Source organism: Prosopis cineraria, unplaced genomic scaffold, assembly GCF_029017545.1.
Source record: "Prosopis cineraria cultivar Desert tree isolate PC_DT_omini unplaced genomic scaffold, ASM2901754v1 PC13, whole genome shotgun sequence".
Classification (NCBI taxonomy): Eukaryota; Viridiplantae; Streptophyta; class Magnoliopsida; order Fabales; family Fabaceae; genus Prosopis; species Prosopis cineraria.
In genome coordinates, this window is record NW_026555344.1 from 1,802,190 (window position 1) to 1,824,909 (window position 22,720).

The following is a 22,720-nucleotide window of genomic DNA, read 5'->3' on the forward strand; positions in this document are numbered from 1 at the left end:
TACCCATCAACTATTAATTGACGCTCAAATATCATTGATGGCCAAAACTTGATCACCATTCTGGCACCAGCGTTTTACTCGTATGCAATAATCCATTTTTTATTTTTTATTTTTTTAGTCCTAGCAACCGGGCATTTGCACAGATAGCAACAGGCCCTAAATCTTCCATGATGAAATTCGGAATCTTCATGATTTCCTCATTTTCAACCAAAAAATGACTCTGTAGAAGAAAGTTAAGTAGGAGAGCACGATATTAACTGACGTAAAACATCTATCTATACATGATTTTTGTTTTTTGTTACATAACAAAAACAAAAAATTGAATCACAAGTCTCCACTCATATTGCACCCCATCATGAACCCTGCTCCCTCCCGACACACAAGAAAAAATTGGCCGCCCCAAGTAACAAAATTGATTTTGGCAAAAAAACAAAAACAAAAGCAACAAAAAGGAATTAGGCCAAAAACTGGGAGATCAACATCAATCAAGCCACCGTAAATGGAGATTAACTTCTATCACCGTCATGGATTAACCCATCAACCCACGTGATCAAATTCTTGGAGCTGCATTAAAAGCCACAAATGTGAATCAGCTTCCAGAGGAAATGAAATTAGAAAGATCGTTAAAAATGCCAAAAAAAAAAAATATATGTGGAAAAAGCTCTAAAATTGCCCGGTGGATTAATGATCATTTTCTATTCATGATTATTGACAGGATAATCAGGAACTTGATTATTAACTACCAAAGTCTTATATTTTATTTCATTGAGGAGGACTCTTTAAGTTCAGGTAGATAAGACCCCGAAAAATAAAAATGTCTTGATACAGCAAGACATTGAGCTCATCTCAGCTGAAGCTTTGCTGTCTCTAATGCCAATAAAGCATCAATGTTTTCCTAATTAGTTAAAGAAGGCCTTATAGGATAAGAGATAATATGCCTCAAGTTTATATCATAATCTTTTAGAATTTCAGAATTATACGCAGTTGCTAAAGGGGCTACAGTAAGTCCATGCCAAATTGAATAAAAAAACCTAGGCTCCGTTTTGTTTGCACTGAAGAAAGGAAACCATTTCCCCATCACATGGCAAATGAGAAGTGAAATATCTAATATATACTTATAATTATTACTCAATAACAACTACTTCCTATCATTATTGGTTTTTATCTAAGAATATATATGACATTTCACAATTAAAAAAAATTAAAAAAGATCACTTTTTTCATTTTATTCCCTTTAACATTTCACAATCCAAATGAGCCCCTAATGAGCCATGAGGCAGGCTTAAAGAAGCTTTTGATCATCCCATCAAACGGGCTTAAAATACAAGATAGGCTAGGTCAAACAAACAAACAGAGCTCATAAAAACAAAAACAAAATTCCATCTCAGTCTGTGAGTAAAGACTCTAAATATATATTTACCTCCCCCTATTGTTGCCTCAGGCAAGCGCTCAATTGAATACTTGTGTTTAGTGATGTACATGATTGGTACGCCAGGAATCTGCACCAAATCCAAGTTCACACATTAAGGTCCAATTTCAACAACGGAAGGAAGAATAACAATTCTTAACTTTACCTTGCGAATCCTTCGCTTAAGGTCACGATCACATGTTGCAACAATGAAGCACCTAAACTGCATCCAACAAAATGCTTTGAGATGAATAGGATAAAATGAACAATAATTAAGGAAGCAACAGATACACATGCCCAGTCACACTTCAATAAGAAAATAAACACTTGAATGGATTTGAATTGAGAACAATTCGAATTAGTAGTATAGAGTTCATAAATAAGAAACAGCACGCAAAGAGATAGGATGAAACAAATATTACAGAATGATATGCATTTAAATTATCGACTGCCCATAGACTGGGCTTTGCAAATTCTCAAAATTCAAAAAACAAAAGAAAACAAAAGAAAAGGAGGTCAAACAATAAAGAATCGACTACCCATAGACTGGGCACAGCAAATTATCAAAAAAAAATTTAAAAAAAAAAGGAGGTCAAAGAATAAAGAAAGACGACCCTGTTTTTATAAACATCACAATATCCTCTTGGTTCAACTTTGCATTTCAACGAGAGGGATGGATGCCAGTTAACTAAATTATTGCAATTAAGGCTTCTGAAATGGGTCATCAGATAATACTTAGGAAAACAATTGCCACCAAGCCATAGCCAATATCTACGCATGGAGCCTACCACTTTCTTTGAAAGCTCTAGGATTGATAAGCACATCATTAAAAGATCCAAACCCTTAACAACCCCACCACCCACCCCCCCGGGAAAAAAAAAAAAAAAACCAAAAAATGCCCAAGACGAAAAGAAAGTAAGACAGTAAGAAATCCTTAACTTCCAGGAATCTTTCACTTAAAAGCGCTTGATCTCTATACAAGAGGAATGTCGAGTTTCACGTGCTTGAAATTAACAAATAAAATCAGATTTTTTATTCTTAGCCCCATCCACAGAAACCCTTAATGCATGGAATACATACAGTACTCCCTCTACACAACAATATAGGGCATTTTTTAGAAGCTCTATTTGATCCAAAATATAAGGCATTAGGTTGTTTTTATAATTGTTTTTCTACTCATACCCTACTTCATTCGTTACTTTTTTAAAACAAAAATGATGCCTTAGAAATCAGAATTTCAATTGTCATGATTAAAGCACTGATATAGAATATTTAGTGAGGGGATAATTGGAAAAGATATAAATTTTTTTAAAAGATTCAGGTTTCACCCAACTTTTTTGGAAAATCATGAAATAGTTACTATTGCCCTATATTGTAGTCCAGATGAAGTATACACATGGTGAATCAAGCCTAAAAAATTAAAGATTATTTTAGACAATCGAATACATTTAAAATTTCTTAAAAACAAAGAAAACTGTAATAATAATCAAGTTTCTCTAGGAGATTCTGAAATCAAAATTAAACAGAAATTACAAAATAAATCACACCTCAGTAACTCTCTCAACAATGCAATCATCCGCATAGGTCCCTTTGTGAGTACAAGGTAACCTATCAAATCGAGGATCCTTTGCAATCCTGCCATAAATAGAAAATATTTGATAAATCAGCTACTCAAAAAGTGAGCTAACAAACGAGTTATTAGTTTCTTTTCACTACTGAGCTATGTCATTGACTTTATGATAAAAAAGGGTCAATAATTACACAATGAATAAGGATGGTGGAAAACAACTATGATAAAAGAAGAAATAATTAGAGAAACCCAGTGGATTTACAATCTATCATTTTATGGTTTCAAAAATCTTATTTGGTTCCTTGTGGCTTAGTCCTTTAGCATCAGAAGCTGCAATTGTCTATCTCGCCACCATTTGTGTAACTTTTTCTCTCTGAAATTGGGATTTCAGACAAGAAATTAGGAACACAGGACGTAAAACTCGTGCATTTATTATTCTGAAGTAAAGAGGGAACTAAAGAACTAAATCTTAAGTGAGCAAAATGACACTTTCCAAATTGCAAAGGACAAAGTGTAATAGAGCCAAAGCACAAGGAAATAAAATAGCAAACTATAAACATGCAGCAAGCCAGGTCATGCAGGGGATGCAAATAATAATTTTTATCTTACAGGTGCAGCCAAGATATGAGAATATACAACAATCAAATAATTTATGTGAATGTATAAAAGCAAAAGACAAAGCACCTACCTGAGAGCCACACGATATTTCTGGCCTAATTTCTCAAGTTCCGCCATCACACAATCTGTGATACAGGGAATGCCTGGATGCCAAATAAAAGTAGCTTGAGTGTATGAATAGAAACAAGAAAAAATGTTATTCAGAAATGAAACAACCAATAGTGTCTTTTACCTCCTAAAAAGGGCTATAAAAGCACCTTAATAGCTAATAAATGTGTTAGAACCCAGAACTCTACTGCCATGCATAAAATTCACCACATGAATAAATTAACACGAGACAGATAGTAGCTTGCTTAAAACTTACATTTCGCATATAAACAGTCCATCATTCCCTTCTCCAAGTCCAACTACATGGCAACACAAAAGTTCACGTGAGACACCAAGCCACAGATTATTCAAAAGAAAGTGGCACCTTTTGTACTAGCAATTTTATGGCCATTACATGTTAAATTACTATACGGAGCCTGTAAAGATAACAGAAGAAAATCAGAAACATCAACATCTGCACAAAATTTAATTCAACTGGCATCATGGACCAAGTACTAGAAACATGAACAAAACAAAACTGGTGCGGAAATCCAAAGTCGTAGAGCCAAACTTGTATATTCAATTTAAAATAAGCTAAACTCCATAAAATGAAAACCATGATAAAATCATAAAAGAATAAAAATAAAAATAAAAGGCCCTCACTTTGTTCTGAATGGAGAAATTGATAAAGTTGGTGTCCACTAAAACACGATAAGGAGGCCCCAATTCAGTGTTGTGTGCAAAGAACAGCGACGAAGGATAATAAGGGCTTCATCATGGAAATTAAAACGAAGGTCACAAACAAAAAAGTATCATAATTTAAGGTTTAACATTCAAAGAATAGTCAGCATAAGTGCTTACACGTTTCTGGCAGCTTTTCCTTGCTAAGGTCCTTCTTCTTAGGGTTCAACACCTCTTCTTTACAACTGAATTTAACACAACATACAATTTATACCCCAAAAAATCACGAATACCAAATAACCATGAAACTCCAAGGAGTGGGTACAGAAAAAATTATGTATCTCACTTTTTGATTGCTTTGGCGGTGACAAGCTTCTTCATGACCGCAAATTTGGGGCCCTTTTTGGCTCTACCCATCTCTTTTGTTTGACAAGCTCAAGAAGATTTCCAAGCGAAGAGTGCCTTGAAACCTCTTTGGTTAGTTTAAGCACCGTTACACGATGCGATGGCTTTGCAAAACTGGTTAAACTCGTAAACACAGTTTACCTGCCTTTAGAGCGAAAGAGCCAGAAGGAGGGTAGTGTCCGAGAAGGGGAGAGGCGGTGCATCGGGAATGGTAATGCTTAAAATGGTTTGTGGATAATAAAGGGGGGCTCATTGTGACACAAGAATAGCCCAAAATCCATAATTGGCCCAAGATCGCCAGTCGCGGTCTCATCTTTGCCTTTGTCTTCAGTCTTCACAAAGCCGTTGCCCCCCTCCTCCTTCTCGCCGCCGTCACCGTCTGTGGGTTCTGCCGTGGGTTTCGTCGAGGTTAGCATCGTATTGTTTGTTCCTAACTGGCCGTCCGTTGTCCGTGGGTTCTTGCATATATCGTCTCTTGCTCGTTTGTCGGTGAGTTCACCCGTGGTTGCCATCTGTTGTGCTCGCCGGTCCTGGTTCAGGATATACTCCCTCCGTTGTGTATATAATTAAAGTCAGAGCAACATTTTAATTTTATCTTTAATTATTATAAATAAAAAATAAATTAATAAATATTTATATTTTTTTTAATATAATAAAAATATAATCATTCATTTATTAAAAAATATGTTAGTATTTTTAAATTTAAAAATAAAAAAATTATAAAACACTTCTTATACGTAAAGATGCAGGGAGTATAAACTGAAAAGAAGAGCTGCCTAGACAAAAAAGGAAATAGGGAGTAAAGTACTTTCAAATATAAAAAAAAATGGTTGTAATGCTGACTTATCTTTAAACTAAAGCCAATCTTTATCTATTTATTTTTATTTTAGAATAAATATAAAATAATGTATTTATTAAAGTAACCTAAAAAATAATAATTCTATCTTAAATATTTTAATATTTTTTAGTACTTAATTCTTAAAAAATTATTTTACATTTAAAAAGTATATCTTTTTGTCTTTAACTAGAAAAAAATTTACCATTTGTCACTTTAATCTTTATTTAATTATAACTCAATCCCTCTATTTTAATAATTTAGAATATTATTTTCCATATTTTAGAAAAATTATGAGGGTAAAGATACAAATTTGGCATTCAATTATTTTTTCAAAAATATTAGGTAACCTATATTATAAAACAGTATGAGATAAATTATTAACTTTAAAAAATGAAACATCCAACTTCTTTCATTAATTTTTATTTAACGGACATTAACTTTTCATGTGGGGCTCACAAATTTTCAATTGAAAATGACATGTAGCACTCTATTTTAATAAATAAATGTGCAAATCTAGCTATAAATTATTTTTTGAGGAGTATTGAGTAACCTCTATTATAAAAAAAAAATTGACTGTCTAACATTGTTTATTTTTAAACTTATGAAACTCACAATGTGTCAATTTTTTCAATCTCCTTGTCTTCATTATTAGTCTCATCTCAAGAAAAAGATACTCAATAAGTTATTATCTGAAAACATTTATGAAAATGACACTAATAAATTAGAGGAGGAGGAGGAAAATGAAGAAGATAAGATTTTGTTTAAATTTTCATGACAATTCAAGTGAAGTAGCAATTTAAATTATTTTTATATATATATATAAAAAGTGATTGAACCACGTTTCTCCCATACCTAGCAGCATCATAATTCAAATTGCTACTTTACTTGAATTGTTACAGCATTTGGTCAAAATTGATGAGAATCTGTTGAATAACTTGTTTTTTATAGTAAAAACTATCTGATACTCCTTAAAAAATAATTTATCGCTAGACTTGCACATTTATTTGCTAAAATGGAGTGTCATGTATCATTTTTAATTAAAAAATTGTGGCTTCACATGAGAATTTAACGTTTATCGAATAGAAATTAAGAAAAGTCATTGGATGCTTCATTCTTAAAAGTTAAGAATTTGTTTCATACCATATTATAGTACATGCTATCCAAAGATTCTAAAAAAAATACTTGAAGGCCAAATTTATACTTTTACCCAAATTAAAAATATTAAAAATATTTTAAAAATTAATAATATTATTTTAAATTACTAAAACTTTTAGTCTTAAATTTTTAAATAGTTTTAATATTTATAATTTTATTTTATAAAATATAAGGATACACATTTCAAATGTTTACAACCATAGAATTGAGTTGTACTGATTCAAAGTTCATATGCTAAGTTACAATTGAGTCAAAAATATAAAAATTGAGTTATAATAAATCAAATTTCAAGAATTAAGTTACATTTAGATCAAATTATAGGAATTAAAATTAAATGTTTAATTTTTTTATTTACAAGTTGTTATAAATTTCATGGACTATTTATTATATTTTTTATCTACCACTCATAAAATCAATAGTTATTTTTATTATATAAATTTGTTTTATTAATTATAAGCATTTAGTTTAATTTTTTTTACTCTCAAACTCTCCCATTCCTTTTCATCTATTTCATTTTCTCCTCTTAATTCTCTTTCTACTTCTATTTCTAGTATTTGTTTTATTTCTTTTTTTTTTTTTGCATAATTAGTTCCATTTTCTTTATCACATATTTGTAATTCTAATTTTTCATTACAATCTTTCTTTATTCCATATATAATTTGTTCCAAAGGTTTAGCACATTCTTCAAGTCTTTTTATTTTTTTTCTAGAACTTTTTTTTCTAGCATTATTTGTACTTCTTCTGGTAACATATTTATTATATCTTTTTTATTAAATAAATTTTTAAATTATCTATATTTTTATTTATATAACAACCTAATTGTTTCATTAAGAACATATTTGTCCAATTTGCTTAATTACTTATACTATCTCCTTCTCCTCCTAACAAGGTACTAAAATATATGATATTTTTAATTTCATCAAATTTTAATATTTTCTTACTAATATATTATTGTAATTCTATTCTATTATTGGTTATGTATTGTCCTAAAAATTCTATTCTTTCTTTTTTTAATTCACCTTTTTAGGTGATATATTTAATTCTTTTTCTTCTATGAGATCTATAAGTTGTTCTAAATGTTTTTTATGTTTTTCTTTATCTTTTAAAAATATTAATATATCATCTATATATATTACAGCAAAATTTTTTATTAGCAATAATAATTTTGTCACATATTCCTGAAATATATTAGGACTATTATGAAATTTCATAGGTAATACATTCCATTCATACAATCCTTTTGATGTACTAAAAACAGTATATTTTTTACTTTATTCTTCTAATTTTATTTGAAAAAATCTTGATTTATAGTCAAACTCATTGAATATATTTTTTTCCTCTTATTACAAAGGAGGGATTATTATCTGATGCTTAACAAAAGTTTTGAATTGTAAGGGAAATTGCTGGTTATGTGTTGCTATAGCTACGCCTCCAATGGAAAATGAAGGAAGACTGTGCTATGCTGGTCTGAAGAAAGTGGTTTGTAAAATGTCTATAGCCAGACTTTTGAGATTCTCGGCTTGTTAATCTCAGTATGAAACAGGATTTAGAACCTTTTATGTTCTGCTATGACTCGGATTAGTGTCGGTCAAACCCTTATAGCAATACATAGCTAGCTGTTTTAGTTATGGTATCAAAGCAGAAGGTCAAAATGACGTTAAGAGGAAGATAATATGAACTTCTTAATTCCTAAAGTTTATTATTGTTTAACTCAGTTACCTGTTTTCCTGCTTTCCTTATCTGCTTTCTTGCTTTCCTTGTCGTTTTGAATAATTTGAATATTCTGATAGTAGATTAGTTTGACTGATAGTATTGCAATTGGGCAAATAATTGTTCAAATAATAAGTCAAGTAATGTTAACAACTTTCTTTAAGAGATTATATCATTATCATTATTTGTTTGATAACTTACAAATAGATAAAACTAGATTACAACAATTAATTGCAGAATCAATTAGATTTAAAACAATAGAATATATAAATAAACCAATAGATATAAATCATATAGAGTACTGTTATTGTCTATATCTAAGCATTGTAATTATAGGAGCGTTAGAAAATTTTTCATAATGAATATCATAAAAATAATTGAACAAAAAATGTACGAAGTAGAACAAAAAAAGATTTCAAAAAGTTCTTACACACCAGTAGAAAACCTATCATGCATTTTAATACCTTTTTTATTAGGAGGAGAAGGAGAAAGTATAAGTAATCAAGCAAATTGGACAAATACATTTTTAATGAAACATTTGGGTTGTTATATAAATGAAAACATAAAAGATTTAGAACATTTATTTAATAAAAAAGAAATAATAAATATGTTACCAGAAAAGTACAAATAATGTTAAAAAAAGAAAACCCTAGAGAAAAAAATAAAAAGACTTAAAGAATATGACAAACCTTTAAACAAAAAGTATATAAAATAAAGAAAGAATTAATAAAAAATTAGATGAAATAAAACATAATACAGAAAGATTAAGAACTGAACAAAGTATGATAAGTCATAATGGCACAGGCAATAAATGAAATAGAAGATGAAATGGAAAGTCAATATGAAGAATTAGAAATAGAATTACAAAAATTATTAGAAAATGAAGAAAATAAAGAAAGAGAAGAATTAGAAAAAATAAAACAAGAATGTAAACATAATAATCCCCCCTTAACCCTTAAAAAGAAATTACTCAGTCATACCTTTTAATCTTCAATACTTGCAAAGAAAGAAATAATTGAACAGAATACTTTTATTGATAGTAAGAAGGCAAGATTACAAGGATGGAGACAGGGAACTCAAGTGTTTAAGAAAGCTCTAAGATTCTCGTAGAAGTGTGTGTTACCTTAGAGGTTACATGGCTTTATATAGAGTTGGCATTCGAACCTTAGTTACATAACTTTAGTTAATTTAACCCTAATAATTACAACAAAACAAAATTACTTTTGACAAAAATGAAAAAGTAAGAAGACACTATAGACTTATACTTATCATGCTTTTTGACAAAATGAAAAGTTAAAGGAATTATTACAAGAGACAATATAGGTTTAGACTTTTTTTAGCTCTTAAATTTTTTGACTTTTTCTTCCACCACTTTTTGTCTTTTCAACTAGTCTCCTTCCATTTTCTTCAGTCTTCTTCCATCTTCTTCTTTACTTGTCAACAAGCTAATCTAGAATATTCATATTGATAGAAGGGTCTTCATAGTATTTATCAGCTTTTTTTTTAATTAATATATTTAAACTTTATAAATTTTAATATATTTAAACTTTACAAATTAGTTATTTTTTTATATTTAAAAATAGAGGGAGTGTATGCATGTATATCATAATTATAATATAATTATATAATAATTTGTCACTGCTTTTGCTTATATATGCCCTTCGAAATTATAATATATAAATATATTGATACAAATTAGCGATCAATCTTGGGAAACTAATTATATTCTATGAAATTTTGAATCTAAAAGATAAAATATCTATGGTATATGTGAAAAAATTTAAAAGGTTAAAATATCCAGAGCTAATAAAGAAAAATCAGAACCAAGAATTAAGAATTTAACAGCTTATTAAGTTTTTTAATTCTATCTTTTTAAAAAAGTTGTAATTTAAAATTAATTATTTTTCTTAAAAATGTTAAATGAGCCACAAAAATATATATCTTGAAATTCATATATTTCCTTTTTATATGCAAAAATGCATCTCTTTCTTTATTATCATACATTTAAACTAGTTTTTGAGTTTGATTATTAAAACAAAAATTAATTTATTTGACTAATCTGTTAAAAAAAAATTAAACATAAATCATGTTATAAGTACATTATTTATTCTGACTTGAATTCACAAATCTCAATCTATTGTAATGTTAATTGGAGATTTTTCTTAATCCAAAACTTACCAAAACACTCACTGATGATTTTATCCCAAAAAAGCTATCAAATACTGAATTAAATACACATTTTATTATTTTATATCATCATATTTTTAAGGGAATATGACAATAAAATTCTCTTGAATGATATAAATAGTAATGTAATTTTCAAAATATAATAATTTTATTAAAATTTTTATTTACTTTTATGTCAATAAATTTAAAGTGAAAGGATTATCTTACCTTTATTAAAAATAATGACAAGTTTTAATAACAACTTTTATTTTATAAATTGTAAGAGTTAAATAAAAAATTATAATTTTTTAAATGTAATTTCTATTATTAAAAAATAAATTTTTAAAATAATAAATTTTAATCATAATTTTTATTTAAAAAATAAAAATTTTTATTTGAAAAATTACAAAAATATAATTTATCAATAAATATAAAATAATCCTTTTAATTTAAAATGTTAAAAAATTTAAGTAAAATTATAATATTTTGATGAAGTAAATCATTAGTCATGTAATTTGATAGTATTTTATTGTTAGCCCCTTTATTTTTAAATTTACAAAGTTAAAAAATTTTTATCCTAAAATTGTTATTTTGATAAAAGAACACACTCACTCCATTTAAAAATATAAAATATTTTTAATTGAATCTCACTTTTTAATAAAATAGTTACCTATTTTTAACTAATTTTATCTTTTCATATTTATTTTTATTAAATATTTTATAATAAATATAAAATTATTATTAATAGAGACACTTTAAAAAAATAATGATTATATTTTAAAAAATTAAAAATATTTATATTTTTTAATATTTAATTTTTAAAAAATTTTATATTTTTAAATACGAGAACAAGCGAAGAAACAGTTCAGAAGCATGCACGTGGCTGGAAAGGAAAAGTATAAGTTCTATCATCTGACATCTTTGCAACCAAAGGCATACACGTGGCTGGAATATACAAGCGAAAAGTCCAGAGGATTCCACATTAGGAGATCCGGGAAAGATCTCGAAAACGCAGGAGGCAGATTTTTCTCGTTCAAACGGTCATCTGTCTTTTGGCGCAATATCCTATATAAACAACGGACATTTATTGCATCTCTGTTCGGAAACAGAGATTTCACTGAAAGCTTTGATCTTGTTGATAAACAGCGCTTACAAATTTTGATCCGTTGCTTTTGGGTTGGTGGATAGATTTTGCATCGATAGCTAAGTCATCTGGATCGGGTGGAAACGTTTGGCTGGTGTTTTGTCAACTGCTTTGTTGTTTGTTTTCCGGGAAATTAAAATAAAATGTAAGTAATCCCTTTTCTCTTCTCTGTAATGTTCGATTGATGAGTGATTTATTTGGGGCTTTGAGCTGCTGGATGTGAGTAGAAAACTGAAATAGGATTAATTATATTTTGATTAGCGGAGGTGGAACCTTGATGAATCTAGGGTCTCTTTCCTTTTCTTCTTATTAGTTTTTCCTCTACATCGTTGAAAGTGCTCACTTATATGTGATATTTGTAGGCTCTCAAACTTTCTTTCTAGTTTAAATTAGATATGGTTGTTTTAGCTTTTGCGTTTTTTGAAGATGAGGTGGAGATATGTTAGAGAACAATGCTTAAGTTAGAACCATGGCTGAGTTGTTTGCAGTTGTGTAGAAAGTAAGTCGGATGAATAATATCTTTTATGGTGCTAGATTTTGGAGAGAATTATTCTTCCTCCGTTAAAATGATAGCAGAATTGGCCCTTACGAGATAATCCTTTTGTTTGGGTGCAGTGAGGAGGTGGAAGTTTGATGCTGTATCTAGGCCTTTTCCCTCCTTCATCTATCACTCAAAATGCTTACTTTCGCGTGATATTTGGAGGATTTGAAATTTTTTTTTCTCCCGTTGTAGTGTGGACAAAGCTGAATTTTTTTTATACCATTTGAGTGATTAATAGGATACTCAGAAATTCTTGGGTGAAAACTATAGAGACTTGAAATAATTTTGCCATGAAAACTTACTGACACTATAAGTAATTGTTCTATATTAATTACAATTTATGTGCTTGATATGTAGTGGGACTTCAGAGAGAACAATTTTTATTCTGTTAAAATGAAATTAGCCATTTGGTTGTCTTTAATTATGTGAAGATCACGATCAAAGAGTGATCTGGAATATTTTTATTTTCTCTATCTGTTAAAGACCCCGTGATTGGTATCCATTTGTATTTTTGGTAATCCGTTTTTTGAAGAACAAAAATATTTTGAATTCATAATTGAATATGCCAATCGTGACTTGGTTCACATTTGCGCATCATTTTGTTTGATGCATTATTTATCTTCTTATTGCTTTGTTTTTTCAAATGCAGTGTTTGCGCTTTGGCTAGCAATCTCTGGTGAACGTAATGCCTGCATATAGAAGCACGGACTCACACCCCTATAAGCAAAACTTTATGCCATTCCCTCATTATTATCAACCTCAAATGAATGTGGATCCTTCCAAACCACCCTCGGCTTATGAACAAACTTTTCCCTATATTAGTGGTCATGGGTATCCAACTCCGATGCAATTCTGTTGTGGCCACCATAGATTCCCTGGTTACTGGACTTACACGCCGGCCTATCCGTCACCAATGTGTTTTTCTGGAGGCTATCCTACATACCCTGAACCTTTCTATGTTGCTTATGCCCCTCCACCACCCTACACTATGGAGTTGCCTAGGTATGAATATGACAAATGCATGCCCAGAGAGCATCACTGTTGTGGGTGTCCTAGTCACCCTTTGAGCCACGAGGAAGGAAAAGTTGTGAAGATTGAAGAGCATGAACCTGATGCTGAACAGAAAGTGAACCATGTTGTGGATCCAAATCAGTTGAAGAATTATCCATTTTCTTGGATACTGCCACATTACATGGGTAATAAAGAGCTTAAAAAGCCTGATATAGCAGAAGTTGGTGATCAGCATGACAGAATGCCTTCTGGGTGCGCCAAGGCTGATGGACCGGAGCCTCAAGTGTGGAATGGATGGTTCCCATTTGACATCAATAGTCTTGGAAACATGATCCAGGATGGCAATCGAAGAGGAAACAAGAACGGCAAGATTGATGATGTCATGAGGAAATCTGATGATGGAAACATGAAGCAAAGGCAGCAGAGTGGAAGAAATGGGAGAGAATTTGCATTACCTGTAATCTGGATCCCTAGCTACAATATGCAGGAAGGTGACAATACAAAAGACCAGGAGGGCGCTTCTTCTCTGAATTCTATTCAAGATGTACCTTATGCGCTCAATTCTGCTCCGGTAGTTTCTTGTTCTAGTGATCATGTCTCAAACACTAGCAATACGAATGGAAATGCTTCGACCATGGGTGGTTCTGATGATAGGAAAGAAACTGATGAGAAAGGCATCCCTGTCAAGAAAATGGAACCGCAAAGAAGTGACTCTGAGAGCCATGAAAGAAGAGTAAGAGACATTCCTGTAAAGCAGACAGAAGGAAATATGGTGAGCAAGGAGTTTCAGACTAGCCCAAAGACACAATCTGGTTCTCCAAATAAAAAATACAAGCTGCCTCCAGTTTGTTTGAGAGTTGATCCGCTACCAACGAAGAAAAATGGTAGTGGAAGCTCAAGATCCCCTAGTCCCTCAAAAACACATTCCCCTACATCAGCTAATGGAACATCCAAGGTATCTGCTTTATCGAGTGCTCATGACAAGGTTGCGGCAGATGCAAGATTCCCAATGCATCAAATGTAAGTGAAGATCTAAAGCCAAAGGAGAGAACTACTAAGGTGGTGGAGTTGTCTGGTGAGAGGAATGAAGGAGATGGATTTGACAACCATGATATAGCACAGGCTGATTTGAAGCTTCAGAATGATTCAAACATCGTTGAGGACATTAAGCCCAAGAATAGATGCATTAAGGTTGTGGAGAAATCAACTGAAAAGAAACATGAAAACCAGACCAACGGATCTCAAAGCCAGGTGACTCCCTTCATGACTACTGAAATCTATGAGAATAACTATCCATCAAAAACTACGGAAGAAAGTTGGGCAAATGAAGAAAAGACTAATAAAAATGAAGCAAGAAGAAAGGTAAATGACGTAATTAAGGAGGAAGCAATTGAAGCAGCGGATGCCAGAGATACAAAGGAGAGAAAAATTTTGTCAGATACAGAAGCTGCTGTTTTGATACAAGCTGCTTATCGTGGTTTCCAGGAGAGGAAATGGGAACCACTGAAAAAATTGAAGCAGATAGCAGAAGTCAGTAAGCATGTGACTGATGTTAGGGGTAGCATTCTAGCTCTAAATGCATCATCTAACAATCAAATTGATGAGAGGGAAAGAGTCACAATTGGAGAGACCATAATGAGACTCTTGTTGAAGTTGGATACTATACAGGTACGCATGATGATTCTATTTGAAGATGTCTTAAACGCTTGTTTCATTTTGCATGCATGCGTGGTTAACATGATATAATCCTTCTATTTGAAAGTAGGCAAGATATTTTTGCAGTAAATTAAGAAATTAGACGCTCATTCTCCCTGTGCAGGGATAAACAGTTTGCCTTTGTTTTTATTTGTTTAGTATTTAGAGGTCTGTTAATTTAACGGTTTTTTTTTTGGTAAAATTGGATTTCGAGTTCAATTCAATTCTGCTCACTTTTTCATTATTTCTTCTCTCATCTACCAGGGCCTACATCCAAGTTTTAGGGAGATGAGAAAATCCCTTGCAAGAGAGCTCACTTTCTTGCAAGAAAAGCTTGATTCTGTTATTACAAAAAAATCTCAGCAGCACATGGAGGATTCTTCGGAGGGAATTACTCGAGAAAGTCATGGTTTGTCTGGGCAACCATCCGAAGAAATAGCAGTATCTGAAAAAGATTCCTCTGACAGAATTATTCATGCGAGTCAAGTCATGATGGAGCAATGTCAAGATCAGCTCTTGATTAAGGATGGTGATCCTAGCCATGACGAGGAGAAATTGCAATCTGTTGTTCACAGTTTGCCTGTTGATGATGGTAAGTGTAGATCAAGCTCACCAATTTATCAAATATTCAATGAGAAACCAGAGCCACTTTCGGAAGAAGCAGTTAAAAAGGCTATCAACAAATTAAGTGCGGATGAGGCATCTGGTTGTGATATCTGTGAGGTGCAACCCAAAACCAAATCTGAGTTAGAAGACATTCCCACTCAGGCTGATGAGTTGGGCATGAAAGTTGGGGAAGAATTGCCTCAAGGAGTAGTTGATGATCTGGAGGCTGATAACATAGATTGTAGGAAGGCTATCAACAAATTAAGTGCAGATGAGGCATCTGGTTGTGATATTTGTGAGGTGCAGCCCAAAATAAAATCTGAGCTAGAAGACTATCCCACTCAGGCTGATGAGTTGGGCATGAAAGTTGGGGAAGAATTGCTTCAAGGAGTAATTGATGATCTAGAGGCCGATAATATTGATTTTAGGAAGAACAAGGAAAATGAAATTGATAGGGAAGAGCTGCAACTTTCGACAGTTACTGCAGTTGATTTGCATGAAATGGAGGAGCTGCCAATTGGTTTATTTGATGATCCAACCGATTCTGAGAAGCGTGAGGAAGCTGAAACTCCTGCACAAGTTCTACAAACTAATGAAGGGAGAGGTAACCCAGCTCTAATTTTAGCAGGTGACGTATCTAAAGAAACTCGACTAGATCAGCTGCAGCAGCAATGGGAAGAACAAGAAGACGAACAATCTAATGGAGAATCAGATGATTGGGTAAAAGTCGAGTATGAGCAGGACGGATTCAAAGGGGATGCATTAGAGAATGCGGAGGTTGAAAGTGGCTCGAGGGAGGAAAATGATGAGCAATCTCTAGCAACAGCATTCATAGGACACGATGGGCATGCCGTAGCCAATAAAGACGCGTGCTCGGAAGCAAAGGAAGCAAGTGTCATTAAAACATCAGGGGAAGAAGTAGCGGTGGAGGAGGCACAATCTGAGCAGGTAATTAAGGTTGATGCTGGGAACAGAGAAGTTTTGTCTGAGAAAACGGGTGAACCAAGTGTGACATTACCTCTTACGAAAGAGATACCCTTTTCCAAGCAAGATGGAGAAATGGACACTAATAAGGAGTTCATTGAGGAAACTGAGATGTTAAAGAGGATGATGCAGAAGTTGCTTGAAGCTGGGAACGAACAGTTAACTGTGATATCTAATTTGACAGGAAGGGTGAAAGACTTGGAGAAGAAATTGGCCAGAAAGAAAAGAGCAAGGACAATACATTGCAGGCCTCCTACTTCCAAGCTATCATTTAAGAAATCATCAAACAGTCCATTACAAGGGAGGATTACTGGTGTTGCAATGTGATCTTTCAAACTTAATCGCTAAGGGAAAAGAATGTGAGAGGGGGTGTGAGTTTCGTTGTACTAATAATGCGTGATGTTGTTTCGTATATAAAAATGTGAATTTTTTTTTTCCTTTTTTTTTTGGGCAAATAAAAAAGCGACCTTTTTTTTCTTGCTTTACAATTTTCATGAAGGTAAATTTCGCAAACTATTGATGACGCCATTTCTTGGCTGTTTGTTGAAGCTGTCATGATTATGTAGGTTAGCAATTGCTTTCTTATATTACTTTTTTTAAATTTTTTGAAAACACCAAGAGGAGCGAGTAAAGCCTTCATTTTCCGTAGTATTTATTTTAGATGATAAATGAGAGAATGAGGCAATCTTAGGGATTTGGTGTGACTTTGAGTTTTTGATTATGTCTTTGGAGTCAAAAAGCATATTTTCTTCTTTGATTTTCAAGGCGCTCCTCATTTTTTTTAATTAAATAAGTAGAAACCCGACTGTTACCCTGTTTGTACGGTGTACATGTATGCCACCTACTATCCTGAGTTATGGCCGAAGGAAAAGCCATTAAGTATATCGTAAGAAAGTAGACGAACGAGGGGATTATGAGATTACTCACAAAAAGGATAAACTTAAGGACAAAAAAAAAAAAAAACGGAGAGAGGGATAGAAATGTAAAACTATTTTAGGGCTAAGGATGTGGGCCGAAGGTTGCGAGATAATACTTTCTTTTAAAAATATAAAATATTTTTTAAAAAATTAAATATTAAAAAATATAAAGTATTTTTAATTTTTGATATAATTATTTTTTTAAATATTTTATTAATAATAATTTTATATTTATTATAGGGTATTTAATAAGGTAACTATAAAAAAATAGGTTAATTAAAAAGTAGATGGTTATTTTATTAAAATGTGAGATTCGATTAAAAATATTTTATAATTTTAAATGAAGAGATTTATCTAAAACTAGAATCTAGTTAGCACTTAGATGAGTAGATTAAGTAGGATTGGTTCATTTGATAACATCGAGATTCTTTTTTAGATTTTTTTTTTGGACTACCTAGAACTAAAATCTAGTTAGCAGTTTGATGGGTAGATTATCAGTTCATTTGATAACATCGGCATTTTTTTTAGATTTTTTTTTATCAACATGGAACAAAAGAAAAAAAAAATAGAGTTACCATAACCATTTAAATCCCGTATCATTTTTTTGATATAAAATATCATATGATAAATTAGTTCAACTATTATCAAATCAGAATATTCAAAAATTAAAACTTCAATTAATTCAACAAACTATCTAAATCATAAATATTATTGAAATGATTTTACTGTTTTTAATTTTATAACAAGTTCAGATACATCCCCTTTTTGGTGAAAATGAGGGCCTAAGCCCAGCTTATTCTAATGAGTGGTGCAGGGTAAAAGCACAAAACTTAAAAAGAACACAACAGAAAGTTGGGCCTGATGTGTTGTAATCTGGCCTGCCATGGCTTCGGCTCACATTTTCCCCTCCTCTCAGAAGTCCGTTACGTTCATGCTGCGTCTCCTTTCGGTCACTCGAGACCGTTCTTTCTTGCCCCCACTCTCGTTCTCTCCTCTCAGTCTCTGAGAATCCTAACCGTTACTTCTTCTTACTCCGCTTCTTTGAATTATCTCAGCTCTTGATTTCGCTGGAAATCGGAGAAATATGGCAGCAGTGGCTATGCACTGAAAGAAAAAGAAAGAGCGCGCAATGCCGGAGTCGAGGACGCATCAAGTCTTGGAGATCAACTTGATCTCCGCACAAGATCTAAAACCGCCTACGTCTCCGCGGCGAAGGCTGCAAACCTACGCCGTGACCTGGGTCGACCCTTTCACCAAGCTCAGAACCCGTGTCGATCAAATCGGCTGCGAGAACCCTACTTGGAACGACAAGTTCCTCTTCCGCGTCTCACCGCAGTTCCTTGCCAGCGAGACTTCCGCAGTCTCCGTGGCCATCTACTCCGTAGGTCTTCTCCGCGATCATTTGATCGGCACTGTGCGGTTTCTCGTTAGTAACATTCTCCGCTCCGGCAGTGATAGCGACGGCGACTCTATCAGGACGCCGTCCTTTTGCGCACTGCAGATACGCCGTCCCTCGGGGAGTTTCCAGGGCGTCATGAACATTGGTGCGATGGTGTTAGAAGGCTCGGATTTCCCGGCACTTGATGGGATTTCAGCGATTGGTTACAGGGACCTCATGGGTGAGAAAGCCCACAACCGCGAGAAACAATACGATGACAAGAAAAAGTCGAAATCGAAGCACGCAGACGAGCTGTCCAGCGAATCTTGTGAGAATTCTTGCGCCGATTCTATGGATTTATCGGACGACGCGAAATCATCGACTTCATCTTCGTCCTCAGCGTCTACAGCTCTGAAAGATTGGAACGGAGTGAGAGAATTGGCAGGAAACAAGGGTCTGAAGTCACCGGGATTCTTGTGCGGCTTGTTGACTCAAAGAAGGTTCCATCTGAGTTCGACAAACCTGTACATGAGCTCCGAGACCGGAGATATGGAAATGTAAAGAAACGTCCGGAGAGTATATGAAATTTCGATAAACAAGGACTCGAAGTTAATGCAGATGGACGGTGCAGAGAATCTCGTGGACTCGGAAAGTCAAGCTGCTGAATGATAGAGATGACCGTAGCTGGTGAATTGAAATCGTCTCTTTCTATGTCCTTCTTTCCCATTTTTGTGCACTGTTTTCTGGGGTTTTTTTGTCATGTGGAACCAGACTACGTTGTGAAGTTCTTGCTTGGTGATTTCAACCTCTTGTTAGTGTGAACCTCACCCACATGTGCACTTTTCTCTCCGGTTGATTAACTACGTGATAATGCACATAATGCTCTCAAAACTTTCGAATAGGAGCGAGTGGCCGTTAATTACAGTTTGTCATTAATCCATGCTTCCTTTGAAGAATTTTGGACAAAAACATCTTGGAATATCAGTCTGGTTAGGATTGTAGTTTGCAACACATAACACTCCCCAAACTCTGAAATACAGTGAAACATTTTGCTTCAAATTATTTATCGTGTGTTTTGTTACGTTTTGACGTTTAGATTTTATTTCTTCGTGCTTGAATGTTATAAGGAGTTGATTTACCTAGGCACTTTCATATTCCCCTTCTTCCAATGTTTAAGGCTTTATGCCTGCTCAAAGGCACGTAATGTCGTATCTTTGAGCTTTGTAATTACTTGAAAATTTATCTCACTTGTCAATTTGAATAGTAAAATAACAATAACAACAAAAGTCCAAGCTTCGTAGCCACTTGAATCATTTCAACTTTTTTTTTTTTTGGGTAGAACGAATCATTTCAACTTGTTTGAGAGTGAAAGAGTGGCAAGCAAGGAACTGGGTTTGGGCCTTGGTTTACGTAGACATGTCATTTGTGACAAAGTATTTGGGTCGTTAAATCCAAGGTCCCAACTTTTGGACCGACATAAACGCTAATTAAAATGTATGCGCAAAAATATAAAATAAAATACATTTTTGGCAACTTTGTTCAAAGTTTGATGTTAATTTTTCTTATATATGTGCAATTTATATTTTTAAAGTTATAATGAATTAATGGTGTTGGAGCTTAAAATAACAATCATCTAAAAAGCCTCTCAACAGAAAAGAAAATTAATTTTCTAATAAGGATAAACATAACTTTTAATCCTCGTGTTTTGTTTTTGATTTTATACTTTTTTTTTTGGTATCTTAAGTCTTTATACTTTTATTTTTATTATTTTGATCCTCTAAATACAAAGTGTAAGGATCTTGAAGGATTAAAATAATAAAAAATAAAAGTATAGAAATTTAAAATATAAAAAAATATAGAAATTAAAAGTAAAATATAAATAAAATATAAAAATTAAAAATTATGTTTACCTTTTAATATCAAAGGAGAGAAATTGCATCTATAATGCATAAAAAAGGTTGTAGGTATGAGTTGAGGTGCCAGTAAAAATCAACCAAAAAGATATATATAATTAATGAACATTTAAGATTTATGTATGCTTCCAGAAAAGTGTCAACAAGCAGCCAACTGAATTAGTTTGGGTAAAAGAGTCAAAATACAAGAGTGAAAGTAAAAAAAAAAAAATTGTATTTGATAACAATCAAGTCATTGGGAACACTGCGAGCTTCTTTGAAACGACTAACGAGACATGATACAAAGTTGACGAGGGTATCAAGCTCATGGGCATTTGCGGCCAAGCACAGCTCATCGGCTTATTGATTAAAAACAGATTTTTTTTTTATCAATTTTTGTATCTAAAATCATTTTTTGTTTAATTCAAAACCTTGTTTTTTTGGCATATAGTACGGGGCTCAAGCCCAAAAAAACTTAACCACACAAAACGCTCAGACATATTTGTCATGCCCAATTCATCTCTGGCCAACAGCTCTCCAAGACCATCCGTGGCAATCCAATAATACTACTCCCCTCCCGAAAGGTGAATTGCCACCTGTCCTCCATGAATCTACCAATTTGTCTCGTAAACTTGTCACCATCCCCATATTTCAATAATCCTTCCATTCACTGTACAACTATCTAAGAATGAAACTCGATAATGACAGCGTTACCCTCTATCTATTTCAACAATAATACTACTCTTAGCCAATCCCCCCGGCTAGTGACCATGTTTATTTCTAAACATCCATCCACAACTTGCTTCACCACCATCAATATTTAGTTTGATCCAACCAAATCCTCAAACAATTGACAATTTCTCCAAGTTCCAATGACGAACACCGAATTCCACTCTCCATAAGAATCCCTATCCTTTTTCAAACGTAACAGCACCCACTCATGCAAAGGAAGCGGACAGAAATTTCGTACCTTTCCTTCACATTTGAGATCTCTTCATGCTCGCCTCGGTTGCTCATAATCCCTTATGGGATGAAGCGTGTCTTCTTCTGTCACGCCGCACCTCAAACATATGGGAAATGTCCCCAGAATCTTCCCCCTGCAAATTGATGTCAGTAAGTAATCACTCGTCAGCATCCATAGGTAAACCTGTACTCTTCTCGGATCTTGCCATTCCCAAATCTTCTTCCACGCCTCTTCCTCCTCCAGAACACAAAAACCTTTTAGCACCTCATACATCTCAATAACAAAGTATTTCTTTTTCCCCTTTATCGACCATTTAACCCCATCATCCCCATCTTCAGTATTAGGTGGCAGCGTTGCTTGGATTCTAGAAATAATATTCACCGTATCCAATTGGATAGAGCAACTGTAGCCTTCAAAATATTAATGTTTTAAAAATTGTACCGAACTAGTCAATTCAACTGGTTTTTGTCTAGTTCAGTTGATCTTTTAAAACTGGTCATGAAGGACCCAATCAATGACAGGAAAAAAGGGTTAAAAACCAGTTGAAAACTGACCTAATTCCCTTAAAAATCGGTCTGAATCATCTAAACATTTTAAAAAAATTAATTAAAATAAAAGAATAGCTAATAATAATTAATATTAATCATGTATTCATCAACAATATATCATTTTACCAAGCATTTATTAATATTTTTTTTTGAAAAATATAAACATTTGCATATATTTCTTTTTTATTTATGATATATAAATTAAAAATATATTAATTTAATGTCAATCAATTTGACCACAGTGAAACCAATGAATTGTGAACTAGTAACTAGTCCGGTTTAATAATTGATCTAATTTTTAAAACCTTGCAAAATATCATTAGTAAGATTCATCAAAGTTTTATTTCATTGAGGGTTCATTACAATCCAACCATTTATCTTTTTAAAATTTTACCTTTAGGC

General features: G+C 32.8%; 3 protein-coding genes across 3 annotated transcripts; 2 read left to right on the forward strand and 1 right to left on the reverse strand.

Annotated features, from left to right (window-relative positions):
- Positions 1-233: 233 nt before the first annotated feature.
- Positions 234-5,305, reverse strand: LOC129291759 (uncharacterized). The gene is made up of 9 exons (XM_054929283.1): positions 4,711-5,305; positions 4,547-4,609; positions 4,347-4,452; positions 3,961-4,003; positions 3,667-3,760; positions 2,956-3,043; positions 1,575-1,631; positions 1,421-1,499; positions 234-564 (listed from the first exon to the last, which is right to left on the reverse strand). Exons 1-9 carry the CDS (start codon positions 4,779-4,781, stop codon positions 551-553), a joined length of 615 nt encoding a protein of 204 aa, XP_054785258.1. The 5' UTR covers positions 4,782-5,305; the 3' UTR covers positions 234-550.
- A 6,330-nt stretch (positions 5,306-11,635) lies between these two features.
- Positions 11,636-17,107, forward strand: LOC129290833 (BAG family molecular chaperone regulator 6). The gene is given in 4 exon segments (XM_054927851.1): positions 11,636-11,927; positions 12,973-14,360; positions 14,363-15,002; positions 15,294-17,107. Coding segments are annotated over 3 exon segments (3,645 nt in total). The 5' UTR covers positions 11,636-11,927; positions 12,973-13,008; the 3' UTR covers positions 16,947-17,107.
- Positions 17,108-18,416: 1,309 nt separating this feature from the next.
- Positions 18,417-20,053, forward strand: LOC129291581 (uncharacterized). Its single transcript, XM_054929035.1, has one exon. It carries the CDS (start codon positions 18,666-18,668, stop codon positions 19,473-19,475), a length of 810 nt encoding a protein of 269 aa, XP_054785010.1. The 5' UTR covers positions 18,417-18,665; the 3' UTR covers positions 19,476-20,053.
- The last annotated feature ends 2,667 nt before the right edge of the window (positions 20,054-22,720 follow it).

Excerpts from the sequence above, each read along its gene's own strand:
- LOC129291759 (XM_054929283.1), bottom strand. The coding sequence starts at position 4,781 with ATGGGTAGAGCCAAAAAGGGCCCCAAATTTGCGGTCATGAAGAAGCTT. Across the intron at positions 3,761-3,960 it reads GGACTGTTTATATGCGAAAT|CTACTTTTATTTGGCATCCA; the intron begins GTAAGTTTTAAG and ends CATACACTCAAG. Across the intron at positions 1,500-1,574 it reads TTAAGCGAAGGATTCGCAAG|ATTCCTGGCGTACCAATCAT; the intron begins GTAAAGTTAAGA and ends GATTTGGTGCAG.
- LOC129291581 (XM_054929035.1), top strand. The coding sequence starts at position 18,666 with ATGCCGGAGTCGAGGACGCATCAAGTCTTGGAGATCAACTTGATCTCC.